The following is a 21,883-nucleotide window of genomic DNA, read 5'->3' on the forward strand; positions in this document are numbered from 1 at the left end:
AAAAAAAAAAAAGAGAGATAGCATTGCCTAGAGATTCCATCAGTAAAGAAGCTGGGGAGACAGTGACATATCACAATCATCACCATCATCTTCATTGTCATTGTTCTCACCATCAGCATCCAATATTTATAGTTGTTTATCCTTGTAATATGCAATCAATCTCAGTGGGTGTAATTCATTTTAAATGTTTCCTATAAATTCAGGGGTGCTTTGGAACATAAAAAATGAGTAATTTCCCCATGTCATTTGTTTAAAAAGAGAAAAAGATATAAGAAACAATGAGACTATCTTTAATTTTATGCACAGAAACCTGAAATTTGTGAAAATTTCAAAAGCAGCTTCTCTACACTCTCCTCTCTTAATCTTTCTTCCTAGTTAGTAGAAGTCTGAAGGAAAACCCTAAATATTATATAAGAATGTGGATGGGTACTTATTCATAGACCTGATAAACTTCCTACTTGTGAAAGATGTTTCAGAATATGACATATTTGATGCAGTCTACCTTAAGTATGTGTTTGACAAGAAATCTGCAGTGTTTCTTTAATTTTTTGAAATGTATACAGACTGTTCCAATACATTCAAATTAGTGATCGCATCACTCTTTTGGTAATATCCTTCTTTCTAGACTATGTTTCTCTTCTTGGCATAATTAATACAGGAATAAGCAACTCAATTAAGGGAACTTCTTAGTCTTTCTACAAAGAAATGTGTTTGTAGGGTCCTGAGTCTTTGTTCCCTTCTCAAGTAAAGAGATTGGTAGTCTCTTCTCCAAACACCAAACATCAACAGAAGCCTAAGTGGTCCTTCCCTACACTCAAGAAGAAACTTATTTTGTTGCTTTAATTTTCATGAGGGGTAGGAAAGATATACAGAGGCCACAGTGCCCAGCCCTAGATGTCATGGAAGGTCATCATGACCACTCACAAATGCGATACTCTAAATCCCTCCTAGTCACAGCTTTCATGACCACTCACAGCTTGGGAGGACCTGTAGGCAGAAAGAACTCCCACAGACATCATCATCCTAGGGATGATAACCCTCCACTCACAAAAGACTCAGAATTCAATGTTCTGTCACTGGTATTTTCTACATATTACTACATATTTGTAAGCAAACATATATGATCCGTTACCTGCTATTTTACAAGCTACAAGTATATCTTTTAGGCAAACAGAACTACCTCAAATCTATCCCAAAATGGAAAGTAGCTCAAGTTCAAGGGTGCAATTCCTAGAAGATATATTTCAATAACTAGGCTTAATAATCAAAAAGGAATTAAAAATCTTATAACTAAATTAACAAGATGATCATCTTCCTAGCTGTTAAAGTTTGCCCTGTTATTACATTACACATTTATAAATATGAACTAAATTATATGGAAGTTATCATAAACCATTACGTGTGTGTACAGTACCAAGAGTTTAGATTGGTACCATTTTTCAATGATACAATATCACTGAAAAGTAAAAGACATACTTTTTATTAATTTTGTCTTCTTAGTTATCAATTCCTTTAAATAGACATGGTTCAAAACTAGACCATATGTCTTAAACAAGGTAATATTAAAGTAAATGTAATCAAAGTAAATATCTATATAGATGGATATATTTTATCTATCTATCTATATATATATACACACACACACGAAAAAAAGATAGAGGCAAACAAGAAATTAATGCTGGGTGTGATGTGCTGAGACACATGTGAGGTGTGACCCTGTATCTCTGAGTCACAAACAGCACTGCAAACCAATGTTATCTCAAGAAAATATTTTTTAAAATTACAGAAAAAGGGGCCTCCCTGGTGGCACAGTGGTTAAAGTCCCAGCTCTATCAAGCTATCACCAGCCACAGCAGCAAGGCTGCCATTCCCAGATGGCCAGGGAGCTCAGCCACATGGCACAGCAGACCTCTCCAGTCTCACCAGTGGTGAGACTCCAGTCTCTCCTCAGCAGTGTATTTCAATAGATATGCCTGTTCTGTTCCCCACTCTGTCTCTGGTGAATCTTTTCACCCTCTGCACCTCTGACCTACACCCCAGTTCTTGTAGGCATAACTAAATAAAAATAAATCTTTTAAAATTACAGACAGAAAATAAAGTTTAAGAGTTGGGTGTTCAATGGTCCTCTATTCCCTTTTCCCTTCGATTATGTAGAAGATATTTGGGATATCTTCTCTCTATTCTCTCAGTATCTTCTCTCTATTCTTGCCCTAAAAGACTGTGGGATCCATACTCTAATATATTATCTCTACCATCTCAATAGCAAAATTATTCTAGTCTCAACATAATATCATCAGTCCCAAAACAATTTTATAAATGCTTTTTACACCGGATATAAATTTAATAATATTGTTTATGGAATTTTATAGTATGTCTTCCCAAAAGTGCATTTGGGAATGCATAATTAAATTTATTTATTTGTTGCATGCAAATTGCTGGAGGTAAAGATGTCACTGCAGGGCAGGAAGAGGCTAGTAATGTTACACAGACCAACCAGAGCATGTAATTATGTTGGGTGTTTCCCTTGGACAGATTGGGGGTAATACGAGACAACGGTCTGGCAGAGATACTAAACTAAAATCAATGGACACCACCATAGCAGGCGATTACAAGGCCATAGCAGGCGATTACAAGGCAATACAGCTTTTGCTCTAGCAAATATAGCCCTGTGCTATTCTTATGGAAGAAGTCTCAAAACAGTTAGATGAACTAGAAACCTAGAGAAGCAAAAGAAAGATACATGAGTCTCTAGATTATCCTAGTAGCATCCTACCTTTAATTTACCAAAAAATAGTGTAAGGGGCTCTTAAAACTATGACTGCGATTTTTCTTTCGACTTCCTAGGAGGCTACTCACGCTTCAGGAAATTCAGCAGGAAACTATTATTGAAAAGAAAGCAGCAGAAGACCCCTAAAATTCACAGTGGCCTAATAAAAAAAAATTTTATTTTTTATTACCTACCACAACCGGTCATATGGAAATTTTGCACTTAAAAGTTTATGTATTTGTCAGGCACACAAGTACTAACTACTAGTCAAGTACTAACTACACTTGGCATAGCAAGATCATGCCAAACAGTGAAGTCCCCGCTCACTCATCGGGAACCTAGATTTTATAGTGGAGACAGATCTGATAAGCTCTCTCTTGACATCCCTGATGTGATTCTGAACTTAGGAAACATGTACTCAAAATATGGCCAGAGGAGCTGAGAGTCACAGCAGTAAAGTGTAACACTGAGGCCTTAAAATGGCGGATTTTATAAATTTTGGAGCTGCTAGGGGGTATTCACATGTCAGAAGGGGCTGTGCCTAATCAGAGTCAGTACAGAGCATGGAGTGCCTGCGGCAGATGTCACCAGTGCCCCGGCTGCAAGGCAGGGACTTCCTCTCCAGTGCTGTTGATCCTGTCCCTCCCAGGTCTTCTCAGGTGGTCTGAGGTGAACAGGGGCAGTCAGGAAATTCAGTGCTGCCAGCAACTCCCAAAGACCAGCAACACCACAACTGTCCCCACCCCAAAGCTCCTTCTCACTTCCTTTAGCCTATCTACACCAAAACCTACATCAACACCTTAAGACAATATACCAACAATCTCTTAAGCACAAACAGATCAAAACTATACATAAATTATTAAAAACAATAAAAATACCTTGTGATGTTGGCATTCAGAGATGCTAGCACAAAAATAATATTTGCTAGTACTAAAAATGTATCACAAAAAGATACTTAAGTGATCTCTGTATGATTCATTTCAGAGAGTAATCAGGAATTGCAGAGAGGGAAAGATAGAAATAAAATAGAAATAAAAGGATAATTTTTTTTTCACTGAATTTGACTACAACCTTTATAGTCAACCTACCTCAAGTTTAAGTAAGTCAGCATCTGCAGGTTAATGATGGCCTCAGGAATGACTCTGATACAATTATGATACAGATTAAGAATTTCCAGTGATACAAAATGGCACAATTCCATTGGAACTTCAACCAGTCTGTTTTTAGATAAATCTGTGAGAAAAGAAAAGAATATTATGTTAACATTTAAATCTTTAACATAATTCATACAATCTTATTAACTATTGCTACTTTTGTATTAAAATCTTTGAAAATAAACATTATGATCTAAATTTAAATAAAAAAGGTAATGTTAATTTAATTAAACACCTTGTGTTACTGTTTATTGAGGTAGAGCTGTATCCATTCAAAAGTACAGGTTCACACCTTTACAATGTATGTCACCATACCACTCAGCACCAACGCCACATGCACTGGGCCTGCTTTGCTCCTCGTTCCTGTGACGAGTCACCTGTGCCCTTTGCTCCCAGTGCCCATCCTCCCCTTTCGCTAGTTTCTGTACCACTGTTAAGAAGGGTGCTGTGATCTGCATTTTCTGTTTAAGCAATAAATTATACCACTGACACCATGGTCCAACTAGAAAGTTCACAAAAGGAAATCAACATGTGAATCTCTTTTCTAGATACAAATGTAAATTTGATTTACATAAAAATATTAACATACTATGACTAAGTGGAGTTTATTTTAGGAATATAAGGTTACTGTGTTATTTAAACAGACAGAGTGAAAGTGAAATAGCATCTTATAGATATTTAAAAAGTATCTTTTTAAAACAACTTTATTGAAACGACTCTTAATGTCCTGTTGCAAATGCACAATAAATGTGGCACATGTTAAACCATCAATCCTTTCTATAGAAAGTCCTGGCAATGTGTCTATTAGCCTAATTTTAAATTGTATTCTGTCACTTTTAATCCTTTTGTGTGAGTGATTAGTTCATTCATTTATTTCTTTGTTTTTTAATGATTCAGACTGCAGTAAATTTTCTCTGAGACTTTTTCAAATACAATGTACAAACTGTGAGCTGCCCAAGTTTTGGCAGACAGAACCACCCAAATCCTTGTTTATAGTAGTTCTGTTTTGTATGTCTGCTTTGAGGACTCCTGTTTCTGACAGGAGTCAGGCTACACATTATAAATAATTAAGTTACAAGGTGTTAACAGTGGGCATCTGCCATTGCCAACCAACCTCACTAGACAGATGAACGTGTTACAGGGCACCCCAGTGTGTACTGGGCTGCCTGTCTGTGGGTCCTTACCCCCCGCGCACTTAAACTTTAGTTGTAGTGTAGGCACACACAAAAAGGTCTATAATCGATTAATTTACAAAAAGGGAAAGGAAAAGGAACATCCCAGGGAAAGAGAATATCCCAAGGTAACTAGAATATCTTACTGGCTCAGCTGACTTGGAGCTCTAGTAACAAACTAACTGATAGCCCCCAGTCACACGGTCCCAAGAGAGCTGTTGCCCTAAGGAAAGAGGGAACCACTGAAATTGATGCCCTACTTATCCCCCAAAGTCCCAGAATGCCTGCTTAGCTCTGCCCTTGGATCCTCGCAGTTCCCTCCCTAGTACTGCTGGGAGTTGTAGTTTCCAGTCACTGGAGTAGGGGGTAGAGTCCAGAAAGCTGGAGTAGGGGGTGGAGTCCACAAGACTATACAGAGTTCCTTTAGGACATCCTACCCCTTAACAAACAGATATCTGTGACCAGAGTTAGCAAACATATCCCCATGTAAAGTGCCCTTTCATCTGGGTTTGATTTCCAGTTTCCACATGGAAAGGGAAACAAACCTGTATTTCAAACCCTACATGTAGCTTTGACTCTTTCAGTGTCTATAAAAACAATTGCCTAGATAGATAGTGTTCAAATTTAAACCAAGCTGGAAAAGAAAAATAGCTCATATGCTGATGTATTCATCCACATTTACAAGTAAGTACATGGTTCCTGCAGAAATGAAAAACACACAGGTCTACTGAAGAGCGTATCAATTACAATGTAAGATGAGGCAAATGTAGAATGAACCCTAAGTAAAATGTGCAAATTGTGCTTAATAGGAAAAAAAAAAGGTGCAAATAAGGAAACTAAAAATCCAGTTTGGGGCCCTCCCTGGTGGCGCAGCGGGTTAAAGCACAGCACTGAGAATCTGAAGCCACTTCCGCATGAGTTCGATTCCCGCCTGTCGCCTGCCCCGGAGGAGACCACATGGCGAGCCAGACCTCTCCTGGCCTGCCCGCTGCTCCCCTCAGCAGTGTACTTCGTGGATCTGCCTGTTCTGCTCCCCACTCTGTCTCTGGTGAAGCCTCTCACCGCCCCTGAGCCTCTGACCTGTACCCCAGTTCTGTATGCACAAATAAATAAATCTTTTAAAAAAAAATTTAAAAAAAAAATCCAGTTTGCTAAGTAACACTCCCCCCACTTGCATATTTCCATCACGCCTGACACTGACTGAAACTTTTCAGTACTTTATTTAAACTACGGAATAGAACAGTGTTAGCACCAGAGTAAAGAGGAAGAAATGAAGGTTCAGAAAGTTTCTGTGACTTTCCCAAAGCCATCACGATGAATAATGCACTTCCATCTAGGCACATCTCACTCTAAGGCTTGCGAGAGTTCCCACACAAGATCATTCTTTCTCTATGGAATAATGGCCAGAATTTGCCCTGAAGCTAGATTACTAGGAAGATACAACAATTAAACCTTCACTGCACTCTTATTTGTCTAAAATACAATTACAATAAAGTTAACATGTGTTCTGTGGATAGACCCAAATTACAAGACAGTTCTTACAAGCATTATGTTTAAAATAGAAAGCACTGAAAACACAGCTGATAGGCTAATTTCTGGAAATGGCCAGAAATTTAAGCAGAAACCCTGACTTAAATTTCAAACAATGCTGGACTTTGTAAGTACTCTGTTCCATTAAAAAGTTTAGAATGAATTTACAAATACATGACTTACTTTTCTTACTTGTATATGAGTATCTTTCATTCTCAGCTAATTTTTACCATTGGTAGAGAGAACAAGCACATTTGCTTCCCTATGCAGAAAACACTTCGTGTCTTGCAACTTGAAATGTAAAAGGTAACCCACCATGAAGTCTGGATGAAGACGTTTTGACTTTGATTATCCACAGTGGATAATCCAATTGCAAACAGTGCAGACATGGTATATAAATTTGTTCAAAATGTTCCTGTTAGATGAAAGCAAGGAACTAAAATGAAGCCTGATCCCCCTTTAAAAGAAGAGAAAACGGGAGGAAGCAGGAGGAAACAGCAGGAGAAGAAAAGAAGAGACAGGAGGAGGTGTGGAGGAGGAGGAGGAGTTATAGGTAGAAAGAAAGGTCCAGAGAGATTAGGTTACTAGACTGAAGACACCAAGTAGTAAGTGGCAGGCACAGGAACTAAACTCTGATCCATTGCTCATTGTACCTTAGAAAAAGTCCATTGTTCATGTGGGAATCTCTTGGAAAGAAAGAAAATTAATGAATACATTCATTTTGGGTGCCTGGTCAGGAGGCATTAAATGATCCCATAGTTCTATGCTAAAAATAATGACCAGATTCATAATATTTTCTCCAGAAAGAAGAGCACATGTCATTGATCGGTGCCTTGCTTTCCCAACCCAAGATGGACACTGTCCTTGCTCTCTAGAAACTCACTCTGGGGTGACCCTCTGCACTGGAGAGGGGGGACACACCAGAACTCGGCACCAACACAGCGGGCAGCAAGCCAGAACCCCGGAGCCACTCCTTCCCAGCACTGCTAGTTATCTGACGTGTCCACTTGAAAGCTGCACAGTCAGAAATAAAACAATAAGTTTTGCCATGGCCAAAACAAACTTTGCAAATCCCTAAAATAAAGTAGTCAGATGAATAAAAATAAGCAGGGGAGGGTAGAAAAACAGTCAATGGAATCTGGTGTATAGTCAGCACCATTGGAGGCTCAATGTTGTTTCTGTATAAAAAAGGAAAGTGGGGTTCAGGAGGAATTGGATGGGGCCAGCTCTCCAGCAACAACATCCTGAGTGATTGGCCACAGGCAGGCATGAAGCAGAAGGGGTGACAGGCGGGTGCGGCTGCAAACCTCCTCTGCAACATCTTGTTTTATGATCAGAAAATACATCTAATCTTGGAGGTTGACATCATGCCCACTGTAGAAAGCTCAAAAGGCATTTTTTTTGAGCTGAATGTTATCGCAGAAGTTTAATTTTAGAATATTAGCATTAATGATGATGTCCCAATAACTGGCAACCTGCCAAGGACAGCAGGGGACTGTTTCCCTACATGGAAGTGGGCGCCCTCCAGGGGCCAGGCCTCAGATACAGGGAGGGGTGGAGTCCCTGAACAGGCCACAGCCTTCACTGTGGAAGAATCTCAGTTCTATTACAGGGACTGTCCCACAGGTGGACCACCCCTCACTTCAACTCCTCCCTCAGCTCAGACACCCTTCCCTGCCCAGTGAGTCACAGCACAGGGGCACTCCCGGGACACCTGCACATTTGGAAATGCCCTGGAGGAAGGGAGCACTGCTCCAGTGAAGCAGAGCACTGGAGGCTGACTCACCCTTGACTCTGCAGAACCCCACTTTCCTTTTTTAGCCATTACCACCTAATGCTTCCCAGGTTAAACAAGCAGAAATAATAAACAGATTCTTAAATTTTGAATGAGTCAGTCAACATCTCCAGCCATAGATTTAAAAGATCATGAAAAAAATATCAACCTCAAGCAGCAGTGATTTGTTAAACATAAGCCATAGGTTTGCCTTGATCTTAAAATGTCAGCATCTTCAAGTTTCTAACTCTGTACTTTCTTTTTCTTAACACCTAAATGAACTTCTAACCAGCAGTACAACTTATTCATGTATTTTGGTTGTTAGTTTTCTCCCCCCTACTAGAATGTAAATTCCATGACACTGGAATCTTTATACTATTCACTAATAGTTAATGAGTGTGGCTGAGAAACAGATTCTCAGGTTAGTGTAAGCGAAAATCCTGGTTCTGCCACCCAGCTGTGTACACTCGGAAATGATCACTTTAATTTCTCTATGCCTCAGTTTCTTCATTTATAGTATGAGGATGATAATAGTACTGCTGCTACTGAATTAATGGAGGAATTAAATGAGAGTATGTCTGATGTACTTACACAGCAGCAACAGGCACAGAGTGAAGCATTCTAATGATCTCTATCGTTATGTTAACCAGGCTCCAGAGGAAAGCAAGAAATGTTCTGGAAAGAAGCTTAAATCTAACCAACAGGCACACAAAACACAACATACAAATACCTCATGATGACAATCTTAGATGAAAAGACAAAAATCTTAGATGAGTGAAAATGTTATAATTGATGTGAAGCTCCCCCTTTCCAATGCTGGAAAAGGGTATTAGAAATAAAAATTAGTTTATATAAAAGTCATAAAGCACATAATAACAGATCGGACAGTTGTTATTGTAGTTTTATTAAAAGGTAATTATTAAAAGTTAACACCTATTAAGCCCACAAGTACCAGAAGCAAGTACATGTAGCGAGATTTTTAATGCACATATGCATTATTACAATGTTGGTAGCAGAAATGTGATTCTTCGCTGTATTTTTCTTATGTAAAGTATTGCCCAAAAAAAAGTCTTTTTCAACACTAACATAAATATGAAGGAAAAAACTTACTATCTCAAAGTAGAAACCTTTTACTTACAGAAACTCTAACTCTAACCTTTTACTTACAGAGGCTCTTCACTCAAAACACAATTCTAACAAATGTTCCTGTTAACACCTGACAGCACTTTAGAAGCAATAAATAAGTAAGCAAAAGAGAGGGAAACACGAGAAAGCACACGACTAACAAAAATAGAAAAAAAAAAGTGAAACACACAATTATTTTTAAGTATTTTATTTATTTTGTATCCAACAGGGCAGGTTTATTATAAAAGGAAAAAAAAAAATAAAGGATGCCTGTCTAGACACCAGTGGGCAGCAAGAGCTGCTCCCAAAAGGTCAAGTTTGCTAAGAGAGGCCTGCATGGTGACAGGCGGCGGCCACAGGAAGAGAGCTGCTTCTGATGAGGGAGGTCAGTGAGGTGAAGCCCTGCACAGGTCACGGGCAGGGCAGGCGCTGCCTTGCAGAAGGAGAGAGGGGGCAGTGAAGGGCACCTGCATGGTCACGGGTGGGCAGGAGGGCTGCTGCCCTAAGTATTTTAAGTGAAACATTTTAAATGGACCCAACTAAACATATAGCGCAATAAAGTTGCCACAAATATAAATAGTGTCAATGCCGAACAATCTAGTAATTGTTAACATATTTAATGATAAAATTGAGTCTTAAATGTTCTGTTCAAGAGAGCAGGAAAGCATGGGGTGTGACTAATGTTTTCTTGGAGAGAATTCTGGCTCTGTGACATAATAAAAGCAACCCATCAAGAGTAATCACTTCTGAAAATCACAAATCAAAGGAAAAATACTATTTGGTCTAAACATGAATGGTTTAAGGAATATTATTTACAATAACCAATGGTGGAGACAAACCAAATCTCCATCAGTGCATAAATGAAAACGCAAAATGCAGCACATCCTGACACCCACTACCACATGAAAGATCTGGAGGGCATACTGCAAAAAGAGATGTCAGACACAAAAAGACAAATACTGTATCACTGCCTTCCCGTGAGGTTTCTGGAATAGTCAGATTCATAGAGACATATGGTAGAATGATGGTTGGGGTGAGGGCAGAATGGGGAGTAATTGTTTAGTGGGTACAGATTGTCAGTTTTGCAAGACAACCAGAATTCTGTGGATGAGAGTTGGTGTAACCGCACAATGTGACACTGAAGTACACGTGTAGAGATGACTAAGAAGGTAGATTTTATGTGATGTGTTATCACAACTAGAAAAAAATATGAATGTTTTTAAAAATAGTCATAAAATACAAACACTATCTGGCAACTTAATTTTTCCCAGAATGAGACATTATTAACTCCACGGGGCTGGAAGCCCTCTTTTGGGGAGTCACACAGAGCTAGAAACCATATCTACACCATGAACATCATCATTGGCTATGACTAAGCAACACTCTCAATTTGTTTCAGTTTTCTTTAGCACCATCCATTGATTGGTATATACCTTCACTCATTGTGCTGCTCACCATATGTGTTTGACACATTTGCACCTCATAAACGTTGGGATAAAACTGAAATGGTGAGTACAAAGCAGTGAGCAGTGCCTAGAACTCAACAAATGGCAGGTGAGGAAAGAAATATATTTAGGAGAAGGCCTCTGCTCTCACAATCTCACTTGAACAATGAACTGGGTGAGTACAGGATGGCAGGGGACGGTCACATTATTTAACAGTCAAACTCTAGAGAGAGGTGTCAGAATAGGCGCTGAGATGACTACCACAGAATGGGGACCCCACAGCTACAGAGGAGCTTCAATGCTACCAGGCAGGTATGTTGCAGGATGGTGGCTTTGCTGAGATGGAACTCCTAACACCCTGGGCAGGGAACAGGAATTATGAGGGGTCAGCCCCTTGGAATGCAGACTAAGGGCAGCTCAGGAGGTTTGAGGGACAGGCAGGAGACTTAGGGTTCTCTGGGGTATAAGAGAACTGAAAATGTCTCTGAAACTTGCAACTGTGAATCTATAGAGCTCAAATAATTCTTTATTAAAGAATGTAATTAAGTATATTTTCTTAGTGTAACCAATGCATTACTGTTTCATTAAAGTTGAACAGCTGATGACAGTCACTGATCAGCCAGTTCAAGGCCAGCCTTTTTATACTGTGAGCTAGAAAGTGATCAAAGATTGTGACAAGTGCAAGGTGAGCAGTTTCATGAATGCAAAGTGAGTCCCAAGGGCTTTGAAGAACACTGACCTCCTACACACCCAAACTTACATTAGCAAGCTGGAATCTGCAGGAGCGGGCATTCTGTAAACTGAGTGGAAGAAGACATAGGAAGTAGCTTGAACACTGTGGTCTCCATTGCTGGAGTTGCACTGTCACGAAAGGCTTACTCAGAGAACGAAGCAATGCACTGTTGGGGGTTGATGATTATATAAACATTGAAACACTTAACGATTAAGGAAATCTTGTATGCTGGAAAGAAAGCCCTTTAATCATAAGCATGACCAATCCAATGTTTTTTTCCCCAGGAACTTTCTTTACCTTTGTTGAAGTATTTGAAATAAAATACACTGTAAACTAGTGAAATTTCAGTTAACCATAATTGTCAGTTTGGATTCCTTTCTTATATAATTTAAAAATAAATAACAAAAACAGCACAAAAGTTACAACTATCCCTCAAAGGTAAAGAACATGGAGTGCTTTTATAGTTTACACTGTCCTTTCACAAGCATTACTGATTTGATGTGTCCTATTAATGAGCCTTTTAGAAATCAATTATCATTTTTGACCATGTTGCAATGATCTTAAGCATAAGATAATGTAAGATATTTAATTATCAAAGATGGAATTATTGGCTCTTTAAGAGATTTTTCTAAATGGTATGGAAATTCTTTCGTAGATTTCAAGAGTTCTGAGATAAATATATGAATCTTCACTTTTATTAACTGTAATGTAAACACAGTTTCACCTAGCCATATAACACATTATTCAGGTTTTCCAAATACTTATGTTAAACATAAAGTAGCCTAAGGGTAATAATCACCATTCCGAAGTAGAAGTTACACAGAATTCAAAATTCACACCATATGTTGTTAATTATACTGGTGATTGATTATCTCAAATGAGGCAAAAATTCAAAAGCAAATCACTAGTTTTGTCCCAATTTCAACATACTGATGATGAAGTTAAAGGAAGAATCATTACCACAAACTTTGTATCAAAGAAACCTTGAAAATATTATGACAGTGATATTTTTAAATAGATATGGAAATCGTAAGTTATTGTAGCATTTAAATTTATTATTTCATGAGAAAAGAAATTACTTAGATGACTGAAACTCCATAGAAATTTTCTTGTATGAGGAATCCAAATAGGAAAAGAAGTAAAACTATCATTATTTGCAGATGATATAACTTACATGTAAAACCTTAAAAACTCCATAGAAAAACTAATCAAAACAATTAACCAGGTTAGTAAAGTAGCAGGATATAAAATCAACACACAAAAGTCAGTAGCCTTCCCATACACAATCAACTTTACAACTGAAACAAACAAACAAACAAAAAAATACTTGGGAATAAACCTAACAAAAGAGGTAAAGACCTATACAAAGAAACTTATTAAACAAGGTTAAAAGAAATACAAGCAATACAAAGAAATGGAAATACATCCTGTGCTCATGAATGGAAGAATTAACATCATTAAAATGGCCATCCTACTGAAAGCAATTTACAGATTTAATTTCATTCCAATAAAAATCTTAATGACATGTTTCAAAGAAATAGAACAAAATATTGATGAGATTTATATGCCACAAAAAAAAAAAAAACCAAAAAAAAAACTCAAATAGCCAAAACTCTCCTGACTAAAACAAAAGAGAATGGAGGCTCATATTCCCAGACTTCAAACTATACTACAATGCCATAATCAAAACTGCAAGGTACTGGACTAAGAACAGACATACAGACCAATGGCTTCAAATAGAAAACCCAGATATAAACCCACATTTTTATGGACAGCTAATCTTTGACAAAGAAGCAAAGAATATGCAATGGAAAACCCAGATATAAACCCACATTTTTATGGACAGCTAATCTTTGACAAAGAAGCAAAGAATATGCAATGGAACAAAGAAAGTTTGTTCAACAGAAAAAAAAAAAAAAGATTACTACCTCACACCATACACAAAAAATAACTCAAAATGGCAAAATGGATTAAAGAACTAGACATAAGACCTGAAACCATAAAATATATAGAAGAAAATACTGGTGAAATACTATGTAACATACACCTCAATAACAACTTCAAAGATACATCACCCAAAGGAAGGATAGTGAAGAAAAGGATAAACAGCTGGGACTACATCAAATTAAAGCACTTCTGTACAGCAAAAGAGACCTTACACAAAACAAAGAGACCTCCCACTGATAGGGAGAAAAATTTTGCATACGATACTAATGACAGAGGACTGATCATAAAGAAATACAAAGAGCTGACGAAATCATAAAAAAGTAAAGTGAATGACCCCATCAAAAAATGGGCATCAGAGATAAAAAAGACACTTCTTCAAAGAGGAAATGCAGTTGGCCAACAGGCATATGAGAAAAAGCTGAACATCACTTGTACTAAGGGAAATGCAAATCAAAACCACAATGAGGTACTATCTCACATCAGTGAGAATGGCACATATTAAAATAACTAGCAACAACAGATGTTGGCGACAGATGTTGGCGAGGATGTGGAGACAAAGGAACTCTCCTACACTGCTGGTGGGAATGCAAACTGGCACAACCATTATGGAAAGCAGTTTGGAGGTTTTTCAAACTGCTAAAAATGGAGCTTCCATATGATCCAGCAATTCCACTCTTAGGTATCTACACAAAGGACACAAAAACATTAATTCTAAAGGACACCTGCACTCCTATGTTTATTGCAGCACTATTTACAATAGGGAAGGTGTGGAATCAACCCAAATTCCCAAAAATAGATGACTGGAAAAAGAAGATGTGGTACATATACATAATGGAATATTGCTCAGCAATCAAAAAGATAAAATGCATGCCATTTGCGGCAACATGGATGGAGTTGGAAAGGATCACACTTACTGAAATAAACCAGAAAGAAAAACAATACTGGATGTTTCACTTATTATAGGAGTGTAAAGGATCGGGAAAATAAAGCAATTGTAGTAAAACAAAAACAAAAATTGTAAAAACAAAAATCCACAACTATAATCCAGAGATATTCTACAGAGGTGGAACAGGTAATAAGATAAAACTGGGATGGGAAGAGTACACAGGACTATGGTGATGGCATATGGGTGAATTGGTCGTGGTAAGTCCATGGGGATTACAATCGAGATGAAAAAATATTCAAAATGAAGAATGATGTAATATCTATATCTATATATCTATAAAAGATCTATAAAAGAAGTGTATGTCCTGTCTATAATACAATGAAGATAAAACACCACCTAAAAAAAAAAAAGAAAGAAAGAAAATTTTCTGTATGTAATGGAAACACTAATTTTGCCATTAAATATTTTATGTATATAAGATGTTCAGAGCAGTCTAAATAATGATTTCAATTCCATAGCGTTCTTTGAAAATAGACACACTGTTTTGTGGAATTTTAATTTTTTTAAAGATTTATTTATTTATACATACAGAACTGGGGTACAGGCCAGAGGTACAGGGGCGGTGAGGGGATTCACCAGAGACAGAGTGGGGAGCAGAACAGGCAGATGGACGAAGTACACTGCTGAGGGGAGCAGCGGGCGGGTCAGGAGAGGTCTGCTGCACTATGTGGATCACCTCCGGGGTGGGGATCAAATTCATGCTGAAGTGACCTTAGCGTCTTAGTGCTGTGTTCTAACCCGCTGCACCACCAGGGAAGGACCTTAAATTTAATTTTGTAACTTCGGATAAATAAAGAAAATTAATCACCTGAAGCTAAGGCAACAGTCTATAAAGAGATATAAGTGGAGGTAATTATCTGAGTGTAAATGACACCTATAACTATGTAAGGTCACCAAGGGTTTAGTGGCAGTGGACAAGAGATCCCACCTTGAGCCTGAGGAACCCCAATGTCAAGGAGGTGGGGAAATGAAGAGACAAGAAGGCACAGTCCTTGAGAACAAAGGAGAAATAGACCCATCTGGTCTCCTACAAACCAAGTGAAAAAAGTGTCTCAAGAAGGAAAAAGTGAATCCACTGTGCCCAGTGCTGCTGCCCGATCTAATGAGCCAGGTGCTGATCACAGTGATCTTGAGAACTACAGGGAGAATAAAGCACAAAAGCTTGACAGAAGTGGGCTTCAGAGAAAAATCAAGGACTGTTGAGATAAGTTCATTAAGGCACAGAATAGAAGGATAGTTACCTAGGTGTGGAACAGGGGAAAGTGGCGAGTTAACTGTTTATTGGATATAGAGTCTCACCTCCACAAGATGAAAAAGTTCTAGAAAGTGACTGGATAACAATATAAATGTATTTACTAGTGAACTGTATAATTACAAATGAGATGACAAATTTTATGGTATGCATTTTGTCATAATTACTTTTTTTTCCCCCCATTTAAAGAGAGTGTGGAAGGAGAGGTATAGGAAAAGAAGTTTGGTCTAACCAAAGCATTCTGTGCTAAAGGGAAGCACCGAAGAGGAGACAGGGCAGAGAGGAAGGGCTAGAAGCATGCCTGTATGCTGATGGGAGTTACTTGGCAGATTAGGGGACCCTGATGATAAGGAAGAAAAATGACATGACTGTTAAGAGTGATGCGAAGGTGCGTGTGCTCCAGCAGAGGTGGTGGTCTCCATAGTTCCTCTCCAGCAAAGGAAACAAGGCAGCAGACATGGGCAGACACAGGAGACACAGAGCAGGTGATGGTGGCACCAGGGAAGTCCCTTTCGAAAGTCCGCAAGCTCAAATAACTGAGAGGAGGGGAGGGAGAAGTCGGTAAAGGTTCAAGGAGAAAGTATGACAGTATGACACAGCAGTCAACAACTGATTGGGACCTCGCTTGTTCTAGAGAAAAGGGAGCAAGCGCCTGGCACTAACAGCCCACTTGAAGTTGGGTCATAAGTGAGAAGGGTGGGCATGTCCGCAGCACTGAGGTGCTCAAGAGCAAAATGTGGTTCATTTGGTTGTGATCAACCTCAGTACTTTTGTCTATCAAAAATATGCAATCTGGAAATAATTTTTGTTTAAAATATCGGCTTATATCTCCCAGTTTTGGTCCCAGAGTGCATTATCTAGCTGGGTTTTCCAGTTGAGGAGAACCAAGCAAAACTATCAAAGGTAACCCTGCTTGGCAGCAAGTTACAGACGCTGCAGGGGGGATTCCCAAGGGTTGCATGGCATGTTCCCAGCCCTTCCCATCCCAGGGAAAACCACCCCATGCTCACTCAGTCAGTCATTTATTGAATGTCTTCTCATGCCAGATACTGTCTGTAATGACATGAATTTATAACTCATACAGCAAATGACTCAGGCAAAGTAAACAAAAGAATACAAACAGTGAATCTGCTCTACATCTATCATGGTTAAACATGGTTAAACATCAACTCTGTCTGAAAGGTTGAGAAAGGCTTCAAAGAGGCATTGACCAGTAAGCTGATGCTCTGGACAAGGGTCTGGGAGATCGCCAAAGGCAGAGTCAATAAGTCACTCCAGCTCACAGACACAACTTAAAGGAAGAATGGAAAGAAGGGTAGTTCTCTGAAGACCTGCTACTGGCATTATGGTTATAACATATAGGACTGGTGTTACGCAGATTGACCCACCATATGGGATTGATGTTAAGATTGCCCCCCAAACTGAGAAGAAAAGTGAGAGCCTGAAAAATGGAAATTATTGTTGTCATCATCATCATGATCATCATTCATTTTTATCATCAGGTGGGAATGGATAGGGGAGATATATGTGGGGCAGAACTAACAGAGTTCCATGACCATTAAATAGAAAAAATAGGAGATAAGTAAATGCCTGAAAGCGTGCTACTTCCTCAAAAGTAAAGCAAGCAAAGAAATAGGTTTGTGACTAATGGTGAGAGAAGAGAGACATGAGTTTAGTTTTTGATATTTAAGGAGAAATCAAGTAGAATTATTTGTGGGCCATTGGATTGTGGGCCTACTGCCTATGAAAAAGTCTTAGCTAAAACGTAGCTTTGAAAGATGCTGACACTTAGAAATAAGGAGTGGTCATATATGACATCACCCTAGAAAAATGAGGAAAGGCAATTTTCTAGAAAAGAACTTTCCAGCAGATGCTACCATGAAGGTAATGCCTCTCTCTGTCCCATCACAACCTAGAGACTAGACCCCATGACATAAGTCCTGGAATTCAGGCTTGCTGGAGCAAAATCCAGTATTTTATTCCAATTGCAATCTATCCCACATGTTTATTACTAAGTCAGTAATAATGGTGGTATTATGCTGATATCCTGACCGAGTGCATGCAATAGGATGATAGTGTTTAACTGACCACTTTTAAGGAACCAATCATGGCCCAGGAGTTAAAAATATATTCTATCAGGTATACTTAGGGTTACTATAAAGTCCTAAAACAACAACAATATTGTAGGCTATACTACCAAGGCAATTGAGACGATTTCTCCTTCCAGAAATACTTTCTTGGGCATTTTCTTCTTAGCCCAAAAATGTGAAACAAAGAGTGATCTGTCTACAAAATGCCTGGTTTTCCAATTTTTAAAGTTCACAGTTAGCTAGGGCAGCACTGATAAGAAAGGCATTTTTGTGATGGTGACTGAATATAGCATAGTCTATTGCAGGAACATGAATTTAAAGACTAGAAGTAGCTTATTTCAGATGATTATGCATCCTTTATTGACAGATGTAGTGGGAAGCCTCCTGCTGAACTAAAAACCAGTAAGATTGCTGATAATGAATAGAAACTATTTCACATTATAACTTAACAGAAACTGTAAGAGGAACAAAGTTCACCTAAATAAGAGAATGTATTCAACTAGTACAGTATTTTCAAACATCATTTCTAGAAGATTAAGTATAAACAAAATGATCACTCTAGAGACCTCTTTTCTGCTCATTTGATTACATGATTTACTCAACTAGAAGTCATGAATACTAATTGTTGTTTGCATTTTTTAAAAACAAGAACATTTATCAAAGTCTCTGAAAAGAGCTAGTGTTTACAGAATATATTCAAAAGTCTACCCTCTTCAAGCCTCTTGCATTATGCTTTATGAAAACAAAATAGCTTTTCTCTTTTCATTATTGTTTTGCAAACAATCTGAAATACAATTTTTAGAAAGTCTTTTCCCCTCTGAAGTTCAAATTGAATGTTAGTGTGGCCATGAGGCAAAATTACCCATTGTTTGCAATGAACATTCCCTGACTTGGAGGGTAACTGTTGCGCCTAGGCATTGCCATGTATGTGACAGACATGCAGAATTACCTCACCGTTCCTGACTAGTAACTGCAGGCCTGACAGACCAACAAGGCCACTAACCATCACTGAGCACTTTGCTGTGTTCTGGATAGAACACACATTTTCCAGAAATTGACAATCTCAAGCAAACTTCATGGGGGTGCATCTTCACTTACAGATGAAGGAGCTGAGACATTTGTAACAGAGAAGTAAAATAATTTGACCAGTAACATATAGTCACATAGCAGAAAGTGCAGAACTTGTTAATGTACTCCATGCCACTGAACTGCATACCTAAAAATGGTTAAAATGGTAAAGTCTGTGTTTATACAATACAAAATCATTTAAGAAATAGCTCTTTAAAGACTAGATTGGAACTTGACTCTTTATGCCAAAGTAAATTCCAGTCAGATTAAAAATTAAGCAGTCAGAAGAACTATTGAATTAGAGAAGTTGAATTTAAACTGAGATTTAAACCCAAGTAATCTAGCTTGGGAGTCCATGCTACAGGCGATTGTCCACAAATTGCTATTTTATGGTTAAAACAATCCAAAATGGTATTGTGTAGCCCTTCCTCATCCTCATCAAATTAGGTTTCATAATAACTCAATAGCACTATGTGGCTTGCTGGAAAATATGCATTATATTGAGCATGTCTGGCTGCTGCACACAGAGGGGTAAGCCCCCAAACAAGGTTGGAAGCCATCTAGAAAACCTCAAAACTGCAACAAGTTGTTCCCCGTAGAGACAGTCACTATCAATAAGCATTCCAAAAACTCCACAGGAGGAATGCCAAGTGCCCCAGAGAAGCCACTTTGGAGTCTGTAGTTCAGAGAGAAATGTTTGCTATGGTAAGGATGCAGAAAATAATCACACTCATGTTTTAAAAAACCACATGCATACAGCAGAGAGCAAACAAAATTACAGTTTTCCAAAATACCTCAGAGTTGAAAGCTTGCAAAAAGCCTCAAATCTTTACTGCAGATCTAAAATAGAGCACAGAAAGAGGAAGGAGGGGGCAGATCCCAGTTTTGAGGTCTCCCAGTGGTCTTCAGACAGAAAAATTCCCACATCTAGCAGCACATTTCTTCTTGGAGGCAGACCTAAAGGGAAGCCAGGTGAAAGTGCAGAAAACTATCTCCCCAAGCCTGAAGTTACACAACGAAATATTTATAACTGCCTTACATAAATGGGTGCCCATCTCATTGCATCTCAATCATTCTTACCATTGTTCTGAATATCATGCATTTTAAAAAATAGTCAATAGTGTCCTCATGCATGTAAAGCCTTGATGTTGAGTATAATTTCCATTTAAAAAACAATGCTGTCCTTCCCCAGATCCATTTTCTTAGTGCACACAAATCCTTGACAGAGAAACAGAAATGACTGCACAGTGGGGCTGTCATCAAATTCTGAGGCCGAGGAGACACAGGAAATGCACCTTGGACTTTTACACAACAGGTCATAGTAAAATGAGACATATATTTAGATTCACATGATCCTAATTTATGAAATCCTGCAGCCCAATCTTGCTAAATCCAAATAATCAAGGGTAATCTTTGATCAATTTGCTGAAGAATTAGCACTAACAAATAGGAACCTTCAGTAATTTTGGAAGATAGGACCACAGAAGAACACCCAGTTTTGTAACTTAGAATCAACTGTCCTTCGTAGGAAGAGAATGATGTCCTTCCCCTTCTATCTGCTTTCCACTCACCAATTATGCACCAGGGACCCAATTCCTAAATAAACTAAGAGACTTTCCATATGGCCATTATCAATTTTCAGTAAGCATTCACTGAGTGTGTAGTAAGAATATTGTAAAAAGAAATGGAAGGAGAGAGGTTTGGAGGGAGGAAAGTCATCCCAGTTGCCCTGTGGTTCCAGGAATGTACATCATAATTATTAATCTCTCAAGCCCTAAGGAACCACTTGTTATTACTCTCTTGTCCAGAATTCTCCCTCAGCTCGATTTTCTTTTCCTGCCTTCATACTAACATCTCCACTCACACCAATTCTGTTATTCTGCCCATTCTTTAAAGACCTACTGGATTACTGTCTCCTAAGGGAAGCCCCTGCTCCATCTAGCTATGAAGGATGTCCCCCTTCCCCTGACACCACCTGCAGCACAGCCCAGGCCCACGATTCCTACTCACCTGGCCTCACACTGTGGCCAATGCCAAGGATGCTATTCTAGTGAGCCACTCGTAGGAAGTGATGCAGGACAGAAGTACTGAATCCTAATTCACATTTCTGCTCCCATTCTTCTCCCCATCTCCCATCCTTCTTGTGGCATCTTCTTCTATGAAGTCTCCTCCTCCTCATTCCCACACACTCATAGAGGCATATGTTGCCCCTCAGCTTACCTGGCCGAGCCCTCCAATAAATCTATGGCTCCCGCGGGCACCTAAATGACAAGCCCTAAGTAGGCAAGGATGTTAGGCAAAGACAGAATCAAGGAAGTTCCCAAGAAGCCCTATTAACTAACCATGATAACTTCTGCCAGTTGGTCCCCATCATTTTCAAACTTGTGCGGATCAAGCTATTGCAGAGCCCCTTGTAATGATGATGCATATCACAGAAACAGAAAAAAAAAAAAGAGAGAAAAAAATAGTGTGGTTGCCTCAGGGACATCTCAATGGGTCTAAAAACTATGAGTGAAAAGGAAAACAGAAGAAATTATATTTAGCTTTTAAAATATGCTCTGTTTATAACTGGTCAAAATCCATGCCGAGCCAAGAACAGTACTGGCAGAACCCAGTGGAAAAGGAGCCCAAACACCACACCTTCTCATCCTTGCCATACAAGTATGTGGTGAGTGGGGGGGTGGGTGGGGGGTGAACTCGGGGACTGTGAAGTGAACTGGGGTTGACAGAGTGAGAAAGGGGAATGAAAGGCTGGAAAAAGAGTAGCACAGGTAGTGACACGGTAACACAATGAAACAGTGACAAAGTCCCCAACTCTGCTCTAATGTGCCAGGAGCCTGCATAACTCTTTTAATTCCCTGAGCCCCAATTTCCCTATCT

At 38.8% G+C, this 21,883-nt stretch overlaps 1 protein-coding gene across 3 annotated transcripts in view; it reads right to left on the reverse strand.

Annotated features, from left to right (window-relative positions):
• Nucleotides 1–21,883, reverse strand: part of LRCH1 (leucine-rich repeats and calponin homology (CH) domain containing 1) — a 187,633-nt gene that overhangs the window by 88,807 nt on the left and 76,943 nt on the right. For all 3 annotated transcript variants that reach the window (XM_004680260.2, XM_012723254.1, XM_012723253.1), the window contains exon 2: nt 3,856–4,000. In XM_004680260.2, coding sequence (XP_004680317.1) covers nt 3,856–4,000 — 145 coding nt within the window. The remainder of the gene's footprint in view (nt 1–3,855; nt 4,001–21,883) is intronic.

Source organism: Condylura cristata, unplaced genomic scaffold, assembly GCF_000260355.1.
Source record: "Condylura cristata isolate star-nosed mole 26May11 unplaced genomic scaffold, ConCri1.0 scaffold00010, whole genome shotgun sequence".
NCBI lineage: Eukaryota > Metazoa > Chordata > Mammalia > Eulipotyphla > Talpidae > Condylura > Condylura cristata.